General features: G+C 33.0%; 1 protein-coding gene across 2 annotated transcripts in view; it reads right to left on the bottom strand.

Moving 5' to 3' along the window:
• LOC145284825 (coiled-coil domain-containing protein 42 homolog) overlaps positions 1-13,585 on the bottom strand; it is a 360,633-nt gene that overhangs the window by 14,502 nt on the left and 332,546 nt on the right. For both annotated transcript variants that reach the window (XM_080133795.1, XM_080133794.1), the window contains exons 4-5: positions 10,150-10,235; positions 6,467-6,638 (exon numbers count right to left, since the gene is read on the bottom strand). In XM_080133795.1, the coding sequence (XP_079989921.1) occupies positions 6,467-6,638; positions 10,150-10,235 (258 nt within the window). The remainder of the gene's footprint in view (positions 1-6,466; positions 6,639-10,149; positions 10,236-13,585) is intronic.

Genomic DNA, 13,585 nt, shown 5'->3' with positions numbered 1-13,585 from the left:
AAATGGAACACTGGTATGTTGGCAGACTACTGCTGGAATTTAAAAAAGGATGATGACACTCTACACAAGAGAGTTAAGAGGACAAATGTTGTTTAAACTGGTGAATTCGGTGTTTTTTTTTCAAAATAATTAATAATAAAGTACATGAAAATGGTACCTAATCCAGAGAAATAAATGTCAGATTTGGAATCAGCATACTTTTCTTACACCGAAACAGGTCTTATATGTCTTGTACTTTTTTTTCAATTCAAATTTGTTGCACAGTGTAATTATAAGTGTGCTTGCCTCAATTCCTAATGATTTTATGAAACAGCTGAACTCCTTGGGAATCAGATACAACATCACTGTACTCCAGAAGTCAGTTCTGCTTGACTCAGTAAACATCCTGCGCCAGGTGCTTTCCATCTAATTAACTCTTTGGCTATCCTCTTGGTATAAGAGCCTGCTCTTGAGGGGGGAAACCCCGGTGTAAAACATCACAACACTTTGAAGTTGTTGTTGTTGTTGTTGTTGTTGTTGTTGTTGTTGTTGTTGATGATGATGATGATGATGATGATGATGATGATGATGATGATGATAGAAATCTAATAAAAGGTATAAACACATGAGCAGTGTCACTAGTAAGATATTCTGAACCGTTTATAGGTTGGACCAAAGGAGAACTGAGAAATCTTGTCCAGGAAACATATGAGCAGTACAATGCACTCAAAGGCTGATGCTGGCTGATTCCACAGGAAAAGGAAAGACAGAGGAAGAGGACTGTTTTGTATAGAAAACTTTGTGAATGACACACACACACACACACACACATACATACACGCACACACACACACACAAACACACACACACACACACACACACACACACACACATACACACAAAAGAATGAGTAAAATACATAATGCAGGGAACAGAAAGGATAATTACCGCAGCAAAAGATACTGAAAAAATGAACAAGACAGAAAAGAAAGAGGTAAGAGATGAGAGAAAAAAAGAAAAATGGGAAGAGAAACAGTTACACGGACGATTCATAAGGATGACAAAAGATGAGACCCATAAAAACACTTGACATGGCTACAAAAGGAAACCTAAACAGAGAAATTAAATCCCTAATAAAAGCTACACAAGATAACACAATTAAAACCAACCACGTCAAAACCAAGATCGATAAGACACAAGAAAACAGCAAATGCAGATTTTGTGGACAATAAACCACATCATAAGCGAATGTAGCAAACTAGTCCCAAAAGAACACAAAAATAGACACGATCAAGTAGAGAAGGCAGTACACTGGGAATTATGCAGACTACTGCATCTTGAACATGCAGACAAATTGTATAAACACAAACCGGCAGCAATACTTAAAAAAAAAAAAAATCACAAAATCTTATAGGAAAGGGATGTATAGACAGATAAACCCATCCATACAAAAAGACTAGATGCTAGAATTATTAACAATAAGGAAAAGTCCTGTCAGATCATAGATTTTGCCGTCCCAGCAGACTATAGAGTGAATATCAAGGAGACAAAGAAGTGGCCAGAGAGCTGAAAGGAATTTGGAAGATGAAGAAAGTTAAGATAACACCAATAATAGCAGGAGCACTAGGAGAAATTTTGAAAAAAAAAACTTTGAAAAAAGAATGAGAAAGATTGGAATCAGAGGGATGGCTTTGAAAACACAATGGATAACAATGAAGAAAACGGCTAGAATGTTAAGGAAAACCCTTGAATGCGGAGATGAATACACAAGCTACAAACGCTAATCGGACACACAGAAACTAACACAGAAGTAAAGGAAAAAGATAGAAAAACAACACACAGAATAAAGAAAACTGAATCCGTATAATTGTAAACTACCTCCCGAACTCACCCCCCAAATTTTGGCAATAACTGACACCACATCAAATAGTCATGAAAGATCAAGGAGAATGGAAAGACTGAGGAGAGAAAGCACTAACCAGATTTCCACTCGATGAGTGCGAAGAGGACTGGAATCTTGGGGAGGCTTATTGTCACTCAAATTTCAAGTAAAAGCCAATGGTCATTGCCAGTAAGAGATCAATAGTAAATGACTGTTGCGATACCACAAATTCATTTGCAAAGGTTATTGAAAGAGGTAGAGAATACTGGAAATCTGGGGAGACGTGTTGCCACTCGGACTTCACGGAACACCACGGGTTGATCTGAAAGATAAATTCTTGATGAAGGCTTGTGTGAAAACTCCTAGTGAATAATAATGATGATGGTGATGATGATGATGACGACGACGACAATAACAATAACAATAATAATGATAATAATAATGATGATAATAATGATGATGATGATGATGACGACGACGACAACAACAACGATGATGATGATGATGATGATGATGATGACGACAACAATAACAATGATGATGATGATGATGATGAAAGAAAAGGCCTGCCAAATCGTAGAATTTGCTGTTCCAGCTGACCATGGGACAAATATGAAAGAAAAGGAGAAACGGAACAAATACACAGAGCTAGCCAGAGAACTGAAAGGGATATAGATGATAGAAAATTCAAGATATTACCTATAATAGTAGGTGCACTAGGAACAATTTCGAAAAACTTTGAAAAAAGAATGGGAGAAAGTCGAATCAGAGGAATGACTGGAAATATACAACGAATAACAATAATGAAAACAGATGAAATATTGAGGAAAACCCTTGAATGCTGGGACTAATACACTGGAGCCACTAGTGCGAAGAGAACTGGGACCTTGGGGAGGCTTATTGCCACTCAAATTCCAGTGGAGACCAATGGCCGATGCTAACGAGAGATCGATGGTGGGCGGCTGTTGCGATAATGCAAATTCATTTGCAAATGTTATCAGAAGAGGTGAAGAGCACTGGAAAACTGGGGAAACGTGTTGTCACTCAGCTTTCAGAGAACACCACAGGTTGTTTTCAAGGAGAGATCCTTTATGACCTGTGTGAAAAGCTCCCTGTGAGCCAACAACAACAACAACAACAACAACAACAACAACAATAATAATAATAAAAACCTTAGTCGTTTTAATCATGCTACATTTTTACTTATTTCATTATTTTTTTACTTTTAATTTCAACCAATCACAGGTCAGTTGAAAAGATTTAAAAATGTCTCGCCCTACACACACTACAGATATTCCCCTCTAATAAAGGAACAGAAATACAACATACATTTCCTACTGCACTTGTGGCCTTAATTTATTTTCCTTGAAAGTCAATCATTCTGATAAAGTCTCTTGGGTATATTTTACAATCTACAGAGATTCGAAAAAGTTGTAAATAAAACAAATATATAACAAATAAATGTTATTAAAGGCAAGCTAGTTAGGCGTTTAGTGTTTTTACTTATGTAAAATGTTTATTCGGCTTGAAAAACAAGCACTGTAAACCGGTACGTGAACACAAAGAAAAATGGCCGCAATGCAATTTTTACGCTGTCATTTTTTATACCCAATATTCTTAAATTGTAAATGAAAATTAAAAAAAAATCAGTTTAATTCGTACGGTGTATCGTCTAAAATATGAAGCAAACATCATTTCATTTTAAAGTCATTATTAAAATTATCGATATCACTCCAAATAGGGTTTTGTAAAAATGCGTTCTCATCTTCAGCATTTTAAAGCCCTGTTCGATAATTTGTATAATTTTTTCTGTTCTCGTTGGATATGAACAAACATTTCCTCAATTTTTTTCACTTATTCTAATTGTTATTGGAATTTTTTTTTCTTGAAGTTTCTCTTATAGACAAAGCTTTTCTATTCCATTTTCTTCTGATATTCTATTTATTCTGTTTGATATTTTTGGAATTTCTCTTCCAGTCAAAGCTGGTGTTCTTATTGATGTTTAATGATATCCAATATTCCACTTTTAAATTCCTTTATTTTCACCCCTAAAATAGGCTATCGAATTTTCGTCACTTGTTTGGTTGTTAAATTTTTCTTGCACAGTTGTAAATTTTCTAACTCGAAGATAAATCTTTAATTGTTTAGCAAGAGAAAAACCATAAGCTCGTTCAAACTTATTTTTATGTTTCTGATTAACGAATAAAACACGAAGAAAAATCAGCAGAACTTTTTGTCGGATTTTCTCTTTTTTTCTGTGGTCGAACGATTTAGATTTCCAAACCTGACTTGAAATATTTTTCGTTCAACTCGAAAATAAAAATTTTGTTTTTATATCCTATTTTCTAAGGCTGGAGTGTTTCTTTTCATAGATTTGGCATACCACGTATGTAAAAAATCTCGTACAACTTTTAACTTTTGTTGTTATTGTTTTCAATTAACAATTATTCTGAGCACATGACTTAATTTTTTTTCAAAAATGTAACATTCCAGTTGTAGCAATGGTTATATTGTATCCGATATAAGCCAGAGTTCCCATCATTTGTGTTATTACTAGGGCTAGGAAAACAGCATATTCTTTTCATTGTTTTGACAAGAATATATCCGACACAGTTAGACACAGTTAATCAACCGAGAATCACATCACTCTATATATAAGACATACAGGGTACATACTCGAGAATCAAAACACTTAAAAGAATATGCTGTTGTCCTAGCCCTTGTTATTACATTTAAGGGCCGATAATAAATAAGACATCTAAGCTCCAATCTATGGTCCTCCCTTGCCAAACTTTCACGAAAAACACTTATTTGGTTGAAACCACTGTCAATTATTTCTCCCACTCCTTTATCAGTGCCTAAACCTAAACGTAGAATCCATGAACAAAGTTTCTTTCTTAGAACTGCACGCTTGTGGAACTCTGTTCCGTTTGCCTGCTTCCCAGCTGACTACAATTTGTTAGTCAGCAAGTCCAACGTAAACAAATTCTTAATGAACCGTCCTCTTAATCCAATTTACTAAATTTCCATGACTAACGATTACTGCGATATTATCCCATTGACTACTGTACACTCAATAACTCTTATCCTCGAGTGCCTCTGGGCCCTGATAAGTGGTAACTCCTATGAAAAAAACAAACGGTTGTATACTTACAATAGAAAGAAGAGCATGTTACAGAAAGATTGCATTGAAACTGCGGCATAAGCTCCTCTATACATAGTCCCTTATTTAAGATCGAGCATGTTACAAGATCGTCTTTCCAATTTTATTGATCTTATTAATTGAACATGAAATTGTGAAGCTGTAGAAGTAAAGTCACTTTACTCCTACAGTTTTCACAAAATCAAAATTAAATAAATTTACTTATCAGATAATTTTTAAAAAATTGCTATTTTTCAAATTCATTGTTTTTTTAATCAATCTATATAATTATAAACTCTGTGGACCACGCACCTTTGCTTGAATATTGTCCACCAAAAACATGATAATATATATATATATATATATATATATATATATATATATATATATATATATATATGTATGTATGTGTATGTATTTAGGCAGCATTTTTTTCATTTAGACAGACATTGTTGAACAGCACTGAGTGTTTTTGCTTAATCGGTTTCATTTTTGTAATTTCTCAATTTTTCGTATGGTCGTTCCAATATTTTAGTCAAAATTGTGTAAGAAAGTTCCATAGTCGTTTTCGTCCATCTGTTTTTCTTTTGTATTTTTTGCAAGTACTTAAGAATATTATTACTGCTTTAAAAATTTACATTGTTAATTTTTGGATATTTAGCTCTTATATATAGTGCTTCCAGTATTTTTTAGTCTTTTTACGGTTGGATCCATATAAATGATTTCCGTGTTTTCAACTAGGATTTTTTAAATTGGGAATGTGGTCAGCCATGTTGTTTCAGGTTTTAGCAAATCAAGCTTGTATATTAAAGGTGTAGGGTTAATCGCCTGGACAATGTGTTGGTCATCTAAAATGTAGCTATTGGTGTTTCTATTGTTGGAGATGCATTCTCCCAAGGGGTATTTTAATTGGTAGACTACATTGGTTTCATCGACTGATTTTGGTGTCCGGGAAGTGTTGTTTTTAATTATAAGGTTAGCAGTTGTTAATTTATTGTAGTAGATTATAAATCTGATCTTATTATTATTGACTGGGGATATATATCGATGTATTATATTCCTTAGTACCTTTTCATCTGATTTAAAGCTCTGGTGTAGCTAGTTGCGATAGAATAAATTAATGGGGTGGGGCTTGTTAACTTGCTTTTTATTAGTTTGGTCTAGGTTTCTAATTGTTAGTTTAATTTGTTTATCGACTAAGAAATTGGGTAATTGGTTATTAATTAAAACCTGTTTTACATTTTTTAATTCGCTGTAAAATATTTTTTTATTTTATATATCACTTCTTCATATAAAACACTATTGCAAACAATTCCTGTATCTTAAACTTCAAAAGTGAATGTCCATACCGATACAAAGTCGTAATTATAAAGAACCTAATTAATCGAGCCAAATTAATCTCCTCAAATAAAAATGCAAAAACTGTATACATAAAAAAAATGAATAGTTAAATCCCTGCTTACGTTGTATGTGGATTTGAGGGTTTCATATCGGGCGATGATATCTCTGGTTTCATTAAATTCTTTTGTCGCACTCAACGTTTTCAACATGAACGCATTGTACATCATGTACGCGTCTTGTTTCTTCTTTGTCCGCTTGCACTCCATGTTCAAATTTTCACATTCTTCTAGCAATCTGGAAATAAAGAAACGAAATCAGTTTCCCCATTCTTATAACTAAACAATGGTTAACACAAGATCATAAAAAAGGAGCACTCATTTGTTTTACCAGTAAACTTACCCATCATTGCACAGGTGAAAACGTTGATTAAATTTATCTACAATAATCTATTGCAATATTTTGGCATACTAAGGGCAGTTATTTACATGTTTCGCGTCTCAGCATGATGTAACACAAGTCAGAAGGTGGCCTAAAGAAAAAGCAGTCTGACATAACAAAAATTGCTTGGACAGCTCCATCGGCATTCCATGGTAAGGGCACCCCAGACGGTAAGAAATGAGCTTACTCTACTCAAAAGCCAGGTGACAAGGCCTGGAATGGTGGGCCTCCTAGGTACTTCCCAAGTGGTTTCAAAGACCACATCAAGAGATCTTCGAAGAGGTGTTGAATAGACCTCCCTTCACTAGAGGAAATTGCTTCCTGCCGGGATCTCTGGCGTTCCCTCTGCTTACAGAGAGTGGACTGTATTGAGGAGCAGTGAATGCAGAACCATGCAGTGAAGCTCGCCAGGTTATCCCTGCTCCACCCGGCACCTCCTCCACATGCCCGATCTCTGACCGTACCTGTGGGTCTAGGATTGAACTATTTAAACACCAGCAGACTGACAAGAAAAAGATTGTCATCAATGGGTAACAATGGACAACCAAGAAGAAGAACCCAAGTGGTATACCTCAGTCCGTACAGTACTGGGCTAGTTTTTGGCTCTTTACCTGTCAGGCTGATTGTCAAATATGGATCTTCAACTAGTATTTCGATTCAACTCTACCATAACTAAATCAGTAACAAAACCAACTGTCTTACTACAAAACATAAAAAGGTATGATTACAACGATTTGTGCAATTATATCCATCCATCTGTAGCCCTTAAGCCCCTGGAGGGGCATAGCCATCTACAACTTTGTAGATGCTTTTGTAGTGAGGAGTTCTTTTTACAGGGTGAGGGTGCTGGCCCCACGCCCAACCTTCCCAGAAGGTACATACAGCGCCTAGCCTTCCCAAATGGTCACCCATCTGGTACTGGCCAGGGTTAATGTTGCTTAACTTCAGTGATCTGGTGAAAACCGGTGTGTAAACGTGATTGTGCCGTACAATTATATTTATAACCAGAACGAACTAATCAGATGCCAGAATTGCTTTATAAAATATACTAAATTTCTTTGAATTCTTCAGTGATAGCTGATACAAGAAAACTATTACGCTTTGTTGATCCTGACTGGATTAATTCCTTACCTGAAAAACCTTCTTTGACTGGATTGATGCTGGCATTTTTTTTTTTTTTTTGCTTGGGGTGACTACATTCTGTTTTATTTTAAGAATAGCTCTATACTCCAAACTTTCTTCATCTATCTGTATAATTTACTATTAATAATAATAGTTCTCTTGAAACAATAGATCTGTTTAAAGTTCAATAATACAGGATGTTCCAGAAGTCTTGGACAAATTTCAAGATTTTATATCTACTGAATTATATATGTTAAATGAACGTGGTATACTTTTAAGGCTAAATATATCAAGTTCGACTTTAATATTAATCTAATTTATAAAACCCACTATGTCTGTCTGTCTGTCCCCTTATTTTTAAACTCTATCTCCTCCAAAACTAAAAGTCACAGAGTGCTGCTGGGGGCCTCAAATGATCGGACCGTTCTTTTATAGGTATTAAGTCGGTTAAAATAGTTTTGAAGGGTCAAAAAGGGGTCAAAATTAAAAAAAAAAAAAACGTTATACATTTTGTATATTCATCTTAGTTTACTTTTAATCAGTTCATATGAGTGTCACGTTGGTACAGTGGTAACGTCACCAGCTTTGAATGCTACAGTTTTGCTTTCGGTTTCGATTCTAGTTGACGGCACCCAAATACATTTGTTTTTTACTTTTGAAATCATGACTCTATAATAATAATATATACGAAATCTGGACAAATTAAAATATCATATTTAAGCGTATTTTACGACCGAACAAAGCGCCCCCCCACTGGTGTTGATTATATATATATATATATATATATATATATATATATATATATTGGCATGCTTTTTATATCCTAATAGTTTTTGAGATATTTAATGTCCAAATGTGTTCACGACATATGGAACACCTTGTATTTAGAAATAAACGTCTTTTTCTTTTTCCATAAATATAATCTCTGTAACATTTTTATAAAATGTAATAAATATTTTTTCTTTGTGTATTTAAAATTGCTTCAACTTCATTTTTTTGACACTGAATATCTTTTCTCTTTAAAAATAATTAAAGCTGAATATTTTCAAAATAAACGAAACGAAAGTTTTTAACATTTCAATTCATTTAATTAATTCTCTCCCACTTAGACGAGGTCCACAAAAGAGTCTCCAAATCTAATATGTCTTGCACTATCAACCAAGCTCTAACCCCTGTTCCATCGCTGCAATGTTGCATCCTTGTGCCTGTGTTGCAAATACTTTAATGATATGTGCTATGGCGAACTTATCGCACTTGTGTCTCCTTGATTAAAATACTCTTGACTAGCCCGATAAACAGCAAAATCCCAACCCTTCAATTATAAATATCCCTAGATGCCGGAAACTCTTCTATTCTAATAATTTCTTTCCTCGAACTGCTTCCCTGACTTTACTGATGTATTGAAACTTAAATGTAATGCGAAAAGACATCTCGCTTCTCACCTCCCTACAAAGTGTTCCTATAGGCATGGTCCACATTGAGGCTCTTACGCGCAAGTAGCAGTACGCTTTGATTGGGGTGAATAAGAGCAAAAAAAAAAATGTTGCAATATAAATCTTTTTAAAATAAATATTCTCTTTCTTCTTACTATTAAATAAAAATTTAGCTTAATATTTACAAAATGAAATGAGTTCCATGTTTAAAAATTATTTATTTTAAATTGTAATAATCATATATGCATAATTTACATTAAAATGAAAAAGATTTTAAAAGTTAATTGATTAAGTAATGGTTAAATTGAAGAGATGATAGAATTAGATTTTGTAACAATTCATTAAAAAAAAATGGATACTTTTGGATTATTTTTTAACTGGTGACAACAGTTCATTCTAAATTGCATTTATATATAAAATAGATATATATTTATAAAATAGATATATATTTATTTAAAATAGATATATATTTAGTAAGAAGTGTGTCACTTGATGAGTTAATTGCAAACAGTGACTAATGAGAATAATTAAAATGGACGTTTTTTCAAACATAATTCAATCTCAAAACTGAAGAATATTTTGGCATGTATTTTGTGTGATTAAAATATATATATGAGAAAAAGCTTTAGGGACACTAACGTTGATTAACTCAGCTTTAGTATAATATTAGATTATTCGATATAATGAAAAATGATGGGATTTGTTTGTTTTTGGGTTTCAACTTATTCAATTAGTATGAGAATAACACTAACGTTTTTAAAAGATTGTATTAAAAAAAAAACTAAAACTAAAAAAAAGACGCCATTTCTTACATTTCGATTTCTTTATCTTTTTCTTTCTTGATAATTCGTTCCTCTTTTGCTTTTTTGATAGCACGGTTTTTCTTCTGATCGTTTTCCTGAAAAGAAAAAACAAAAATTACAAAAGTACAAAAAAAAAAAAAAAAAAAAAAAAAAAAAAGGAAAGAAAACACGAACATTATATACTGGATTAATAATATTTGTATTTAGTAATAAAAATGGTATTTCAAACTTAAGCATAACAGCGAAACATAACAATGAAAATGTTTTTCAGATTTGAGCATGACAAAGCTACAAAAACGCTATTTTACACTTAAGCATAACAGACATAGAAATATGCTATTTCAAACATATTGTGACATATCAAAGAAAATATTATTTCAACCTTAAGCAAATGCAAATGCTATTTAAAACATAACTGACAGGCTAATGAAAAAATTATTTCAAACTTAAGCATGACAGACCAATGAAAATATTATAATAAACTTAAGTATGACAAACCAATGAAAATGTTTAAAAAAAAATAAAGTCAGTAAAAAATATTTAAGTACTACATCGTAATCCTAGTATTCCAAAGGAAACCTTAAAAATAGTTGATAAACTAAAAACTCCTAAAACCACCAAATCTGACAGATCTGCATATATGAAAAATTGAGATTTTTTCCATGTTTGAATTTTATCGTAATTATGTGTCCACAGGAAAGAAAATCACGGAAAATATATATAAGTAATACATCTTTATACTTTTATAGGAAGCCTTGCAAATAGCAGATTAACCAAAATATCCTAAAACCACCAAATCTGAAAGGTCTGCATATATAAAAATTGAGATTTTTTAATGAGATTATTTTTTGTCTTAATTGTTTATCATAAAGAACAAAAATTAGTGAAAAATAGATAAAATATATTTTAACCCTAGCATTCCAAAGGAAACTTTGCAAATAACAGATAAACCAAAACTCCTAAAATCACCAATTCTGACAAGTCTGCATATATGAAAAATTGAGATTTTTTCAATGTTTCTATTTTATTTTATTGTGTTCAAAAGAAATAATATCAGTCAAAAATATATAAGTAAAACATCTTTATCCTAATATCCCAATAGAAACCCTGCAAATAGCAGATAAATTTAAAACTCCTAAAACTACCAAATCTGACAAGTCCGCATATATGAAAATTTGAGATTTTTTTCAATGTTTCTATTTTGTCTTAATTATGTGTTCAAAAAAAAAATCAGTCAAAAATACATGAGTAATATTATATTTAGGCATTATTATAAAGTTAAATTAGTCTAAAATAATTAGTAAATATATTTTATGCCTTAATATTTTTATAAAATGTAAAAAGATTTAATAGTACGAGAAAACTAGCGATTTCTGTAAGGCCAGATACATTGGATTTGTCGATTTTTTCAAAAATTACATTCAGGCATTATTTTACGCTTTTGCTATTCTACAACAGTCAAAATAATCATAAAACATTTTTATGATGTTTTGATAAAAATAAAAAATATAGAAAGATTAAAAAATTTTTTTTTAAAATTACATTTTCACCCCAAACAAGGCACATTGCCACTTTGATGTAGGGGGCTACTATCAGGGACATAAGCTACAAGGGTACTATGTGGGGAGTTGGGCAGCAAGATGTCGGTTCACGTTACACTTGAACTTCTGCATGTCAGTACAGTTGGGGAAGCAGGAACCCGGAAGGGAATTCCAAAGTCTAGCAGATATGGGGAAGAAACTACTGGAGTAGAAGACATCTAGGAATCTCTACTGTGAAGCGGTGGGATTTAGCTGCTTGTTCGGTTTGTTGGGGGTATTTACGTCGAGGGTGTACGAGTGCTTGCAGTTCGTCGGTGCATTCACCGTTAAAGTACTTGTAGAACAAGCAGAGGGATGCTACATTTCGTTAATGGGACAGAGGCTGAAGCTTAGATGACAATTCAGGACCTATCAGGTGGGCGACTATCTTTTGAACCTTGTCTAGGAGTGAGAGACTAGTAGCAGATGCACCAGTCCAAATATGACAACAATACTCCATACATGGGCGAATGGTGGCTTTATAGAGGTACAGGATACTATTTAATAGTGGAAGAAAACTCGCGTAATGTCAGGTATGTCAAATTCGTTGATTTCTTCAAATATTGTATGGAGGCATACTTTTATATCTGTATGATTGGAAATCAGTCAAAAATAATCATATAACAGTTTTATGCCTGGTATTTTGATAAAAATATAAAAAATAGAATCATTTTCTAGTGCAAGAAAACTCGCGTAGCCATAAAGTCCGGATGTGTCAAATTTGTAAATCTTTTCGGATATTATTTTCGGGCATTGTTTTACATCCATATGATTATAAATCAGTCAAAAATAAACATGAAACAGTTTTTATGCTTAATATTTTCATAAAAATATTAGATATTGTTAGAGTGTACAGTGTGAGAAACTCTCAATTTCTATAAGGTTCGGATATGTCGAATTCGTCGATTTTTCAAATATTATATCGAGGCATACTTTTACATCTGTATGATTGTAAATCAGTCAAACATAATGATAAAACAGTTTTTATGCCTAATATTTTAATAAAAAATCAATCAGAGAAAGATTTAATAGCACGAGAAAACTTGCGATTTCTGTACAGCCCAAGTATGTCGAATCTGTCAATTTATTAAAATACTAGCATGGGTACCCGGTGTTTGAGCGGTCAATTTTTTTAACTTTGACCCTATTATGACCCTTTAACATTTATTGTTTTGGACTCAAATAAAGTTATTAAGTTAGATCCATGTCCAAGGAACCTATATCTAAAATTTCTGAAGACTGAAAATTGACAAAGTTATTGCGTAGGGAAATGTACACAGACACACAGACAAGCAAACAGATACACTGATACAAAGACACGTTCACTTTTATAGATATACCAGTATTTCAGCCCGGCGTTGCCCGGGAATTTGGAGGTCAATTTTTTTTTACTTTGACCCCTATTATGACCCCTTAACATTTATTGTTTTGGGCTCAAATCAAGTTATAAAGTTAGATCCATGTCCAAGGAACCTATATCTAAAATTTCAATTGTCTATACCCCAAATTGTCGGAGGAGTTTGATAGAGTTCTCAAAGGTCAAATCGTTGAATATTGACCCCTTAATCGCCAAATTTCTGGCCGAAAACCAATCACATCAATTTTCCCAAATCTTAGTATCCTGTATATCAAATTTCGAGTCTGTAGACTTAAAATTGACAGAGTTATTGCGTAGGGAAATACACACAGACAAACACACACAGATATACAGACACTTTTATAGATATATAGATAGATAGATTATATATGGGCATTATTTTACGTGTGTATAATTGCAATCATGACAGGAAGACTCATTTTGATGCTTATGATTAAAAGTGGGAAATAGGAAAGAAAAAAAATGATCGGGGCAAGCCAGCTGACCG

Source organism: Euprymna scolopes, chromosome 9 (genome assembly GCF_053919585.1).
Source record: "Euprymna scolopes isolate OS-2025 chromosome 9, ASM5391958v1, whole genome shotgun sequence".
Lineage (NCBI taxonomy): Eukaryota > Metazoa > Mollusca > Cephalopoda > Sepiida > Sepiolidae > Euprymna > Euprymna scolopes.
This window is presented reverse-complemented; position numbering and strand designations above follow the sequence as displayed.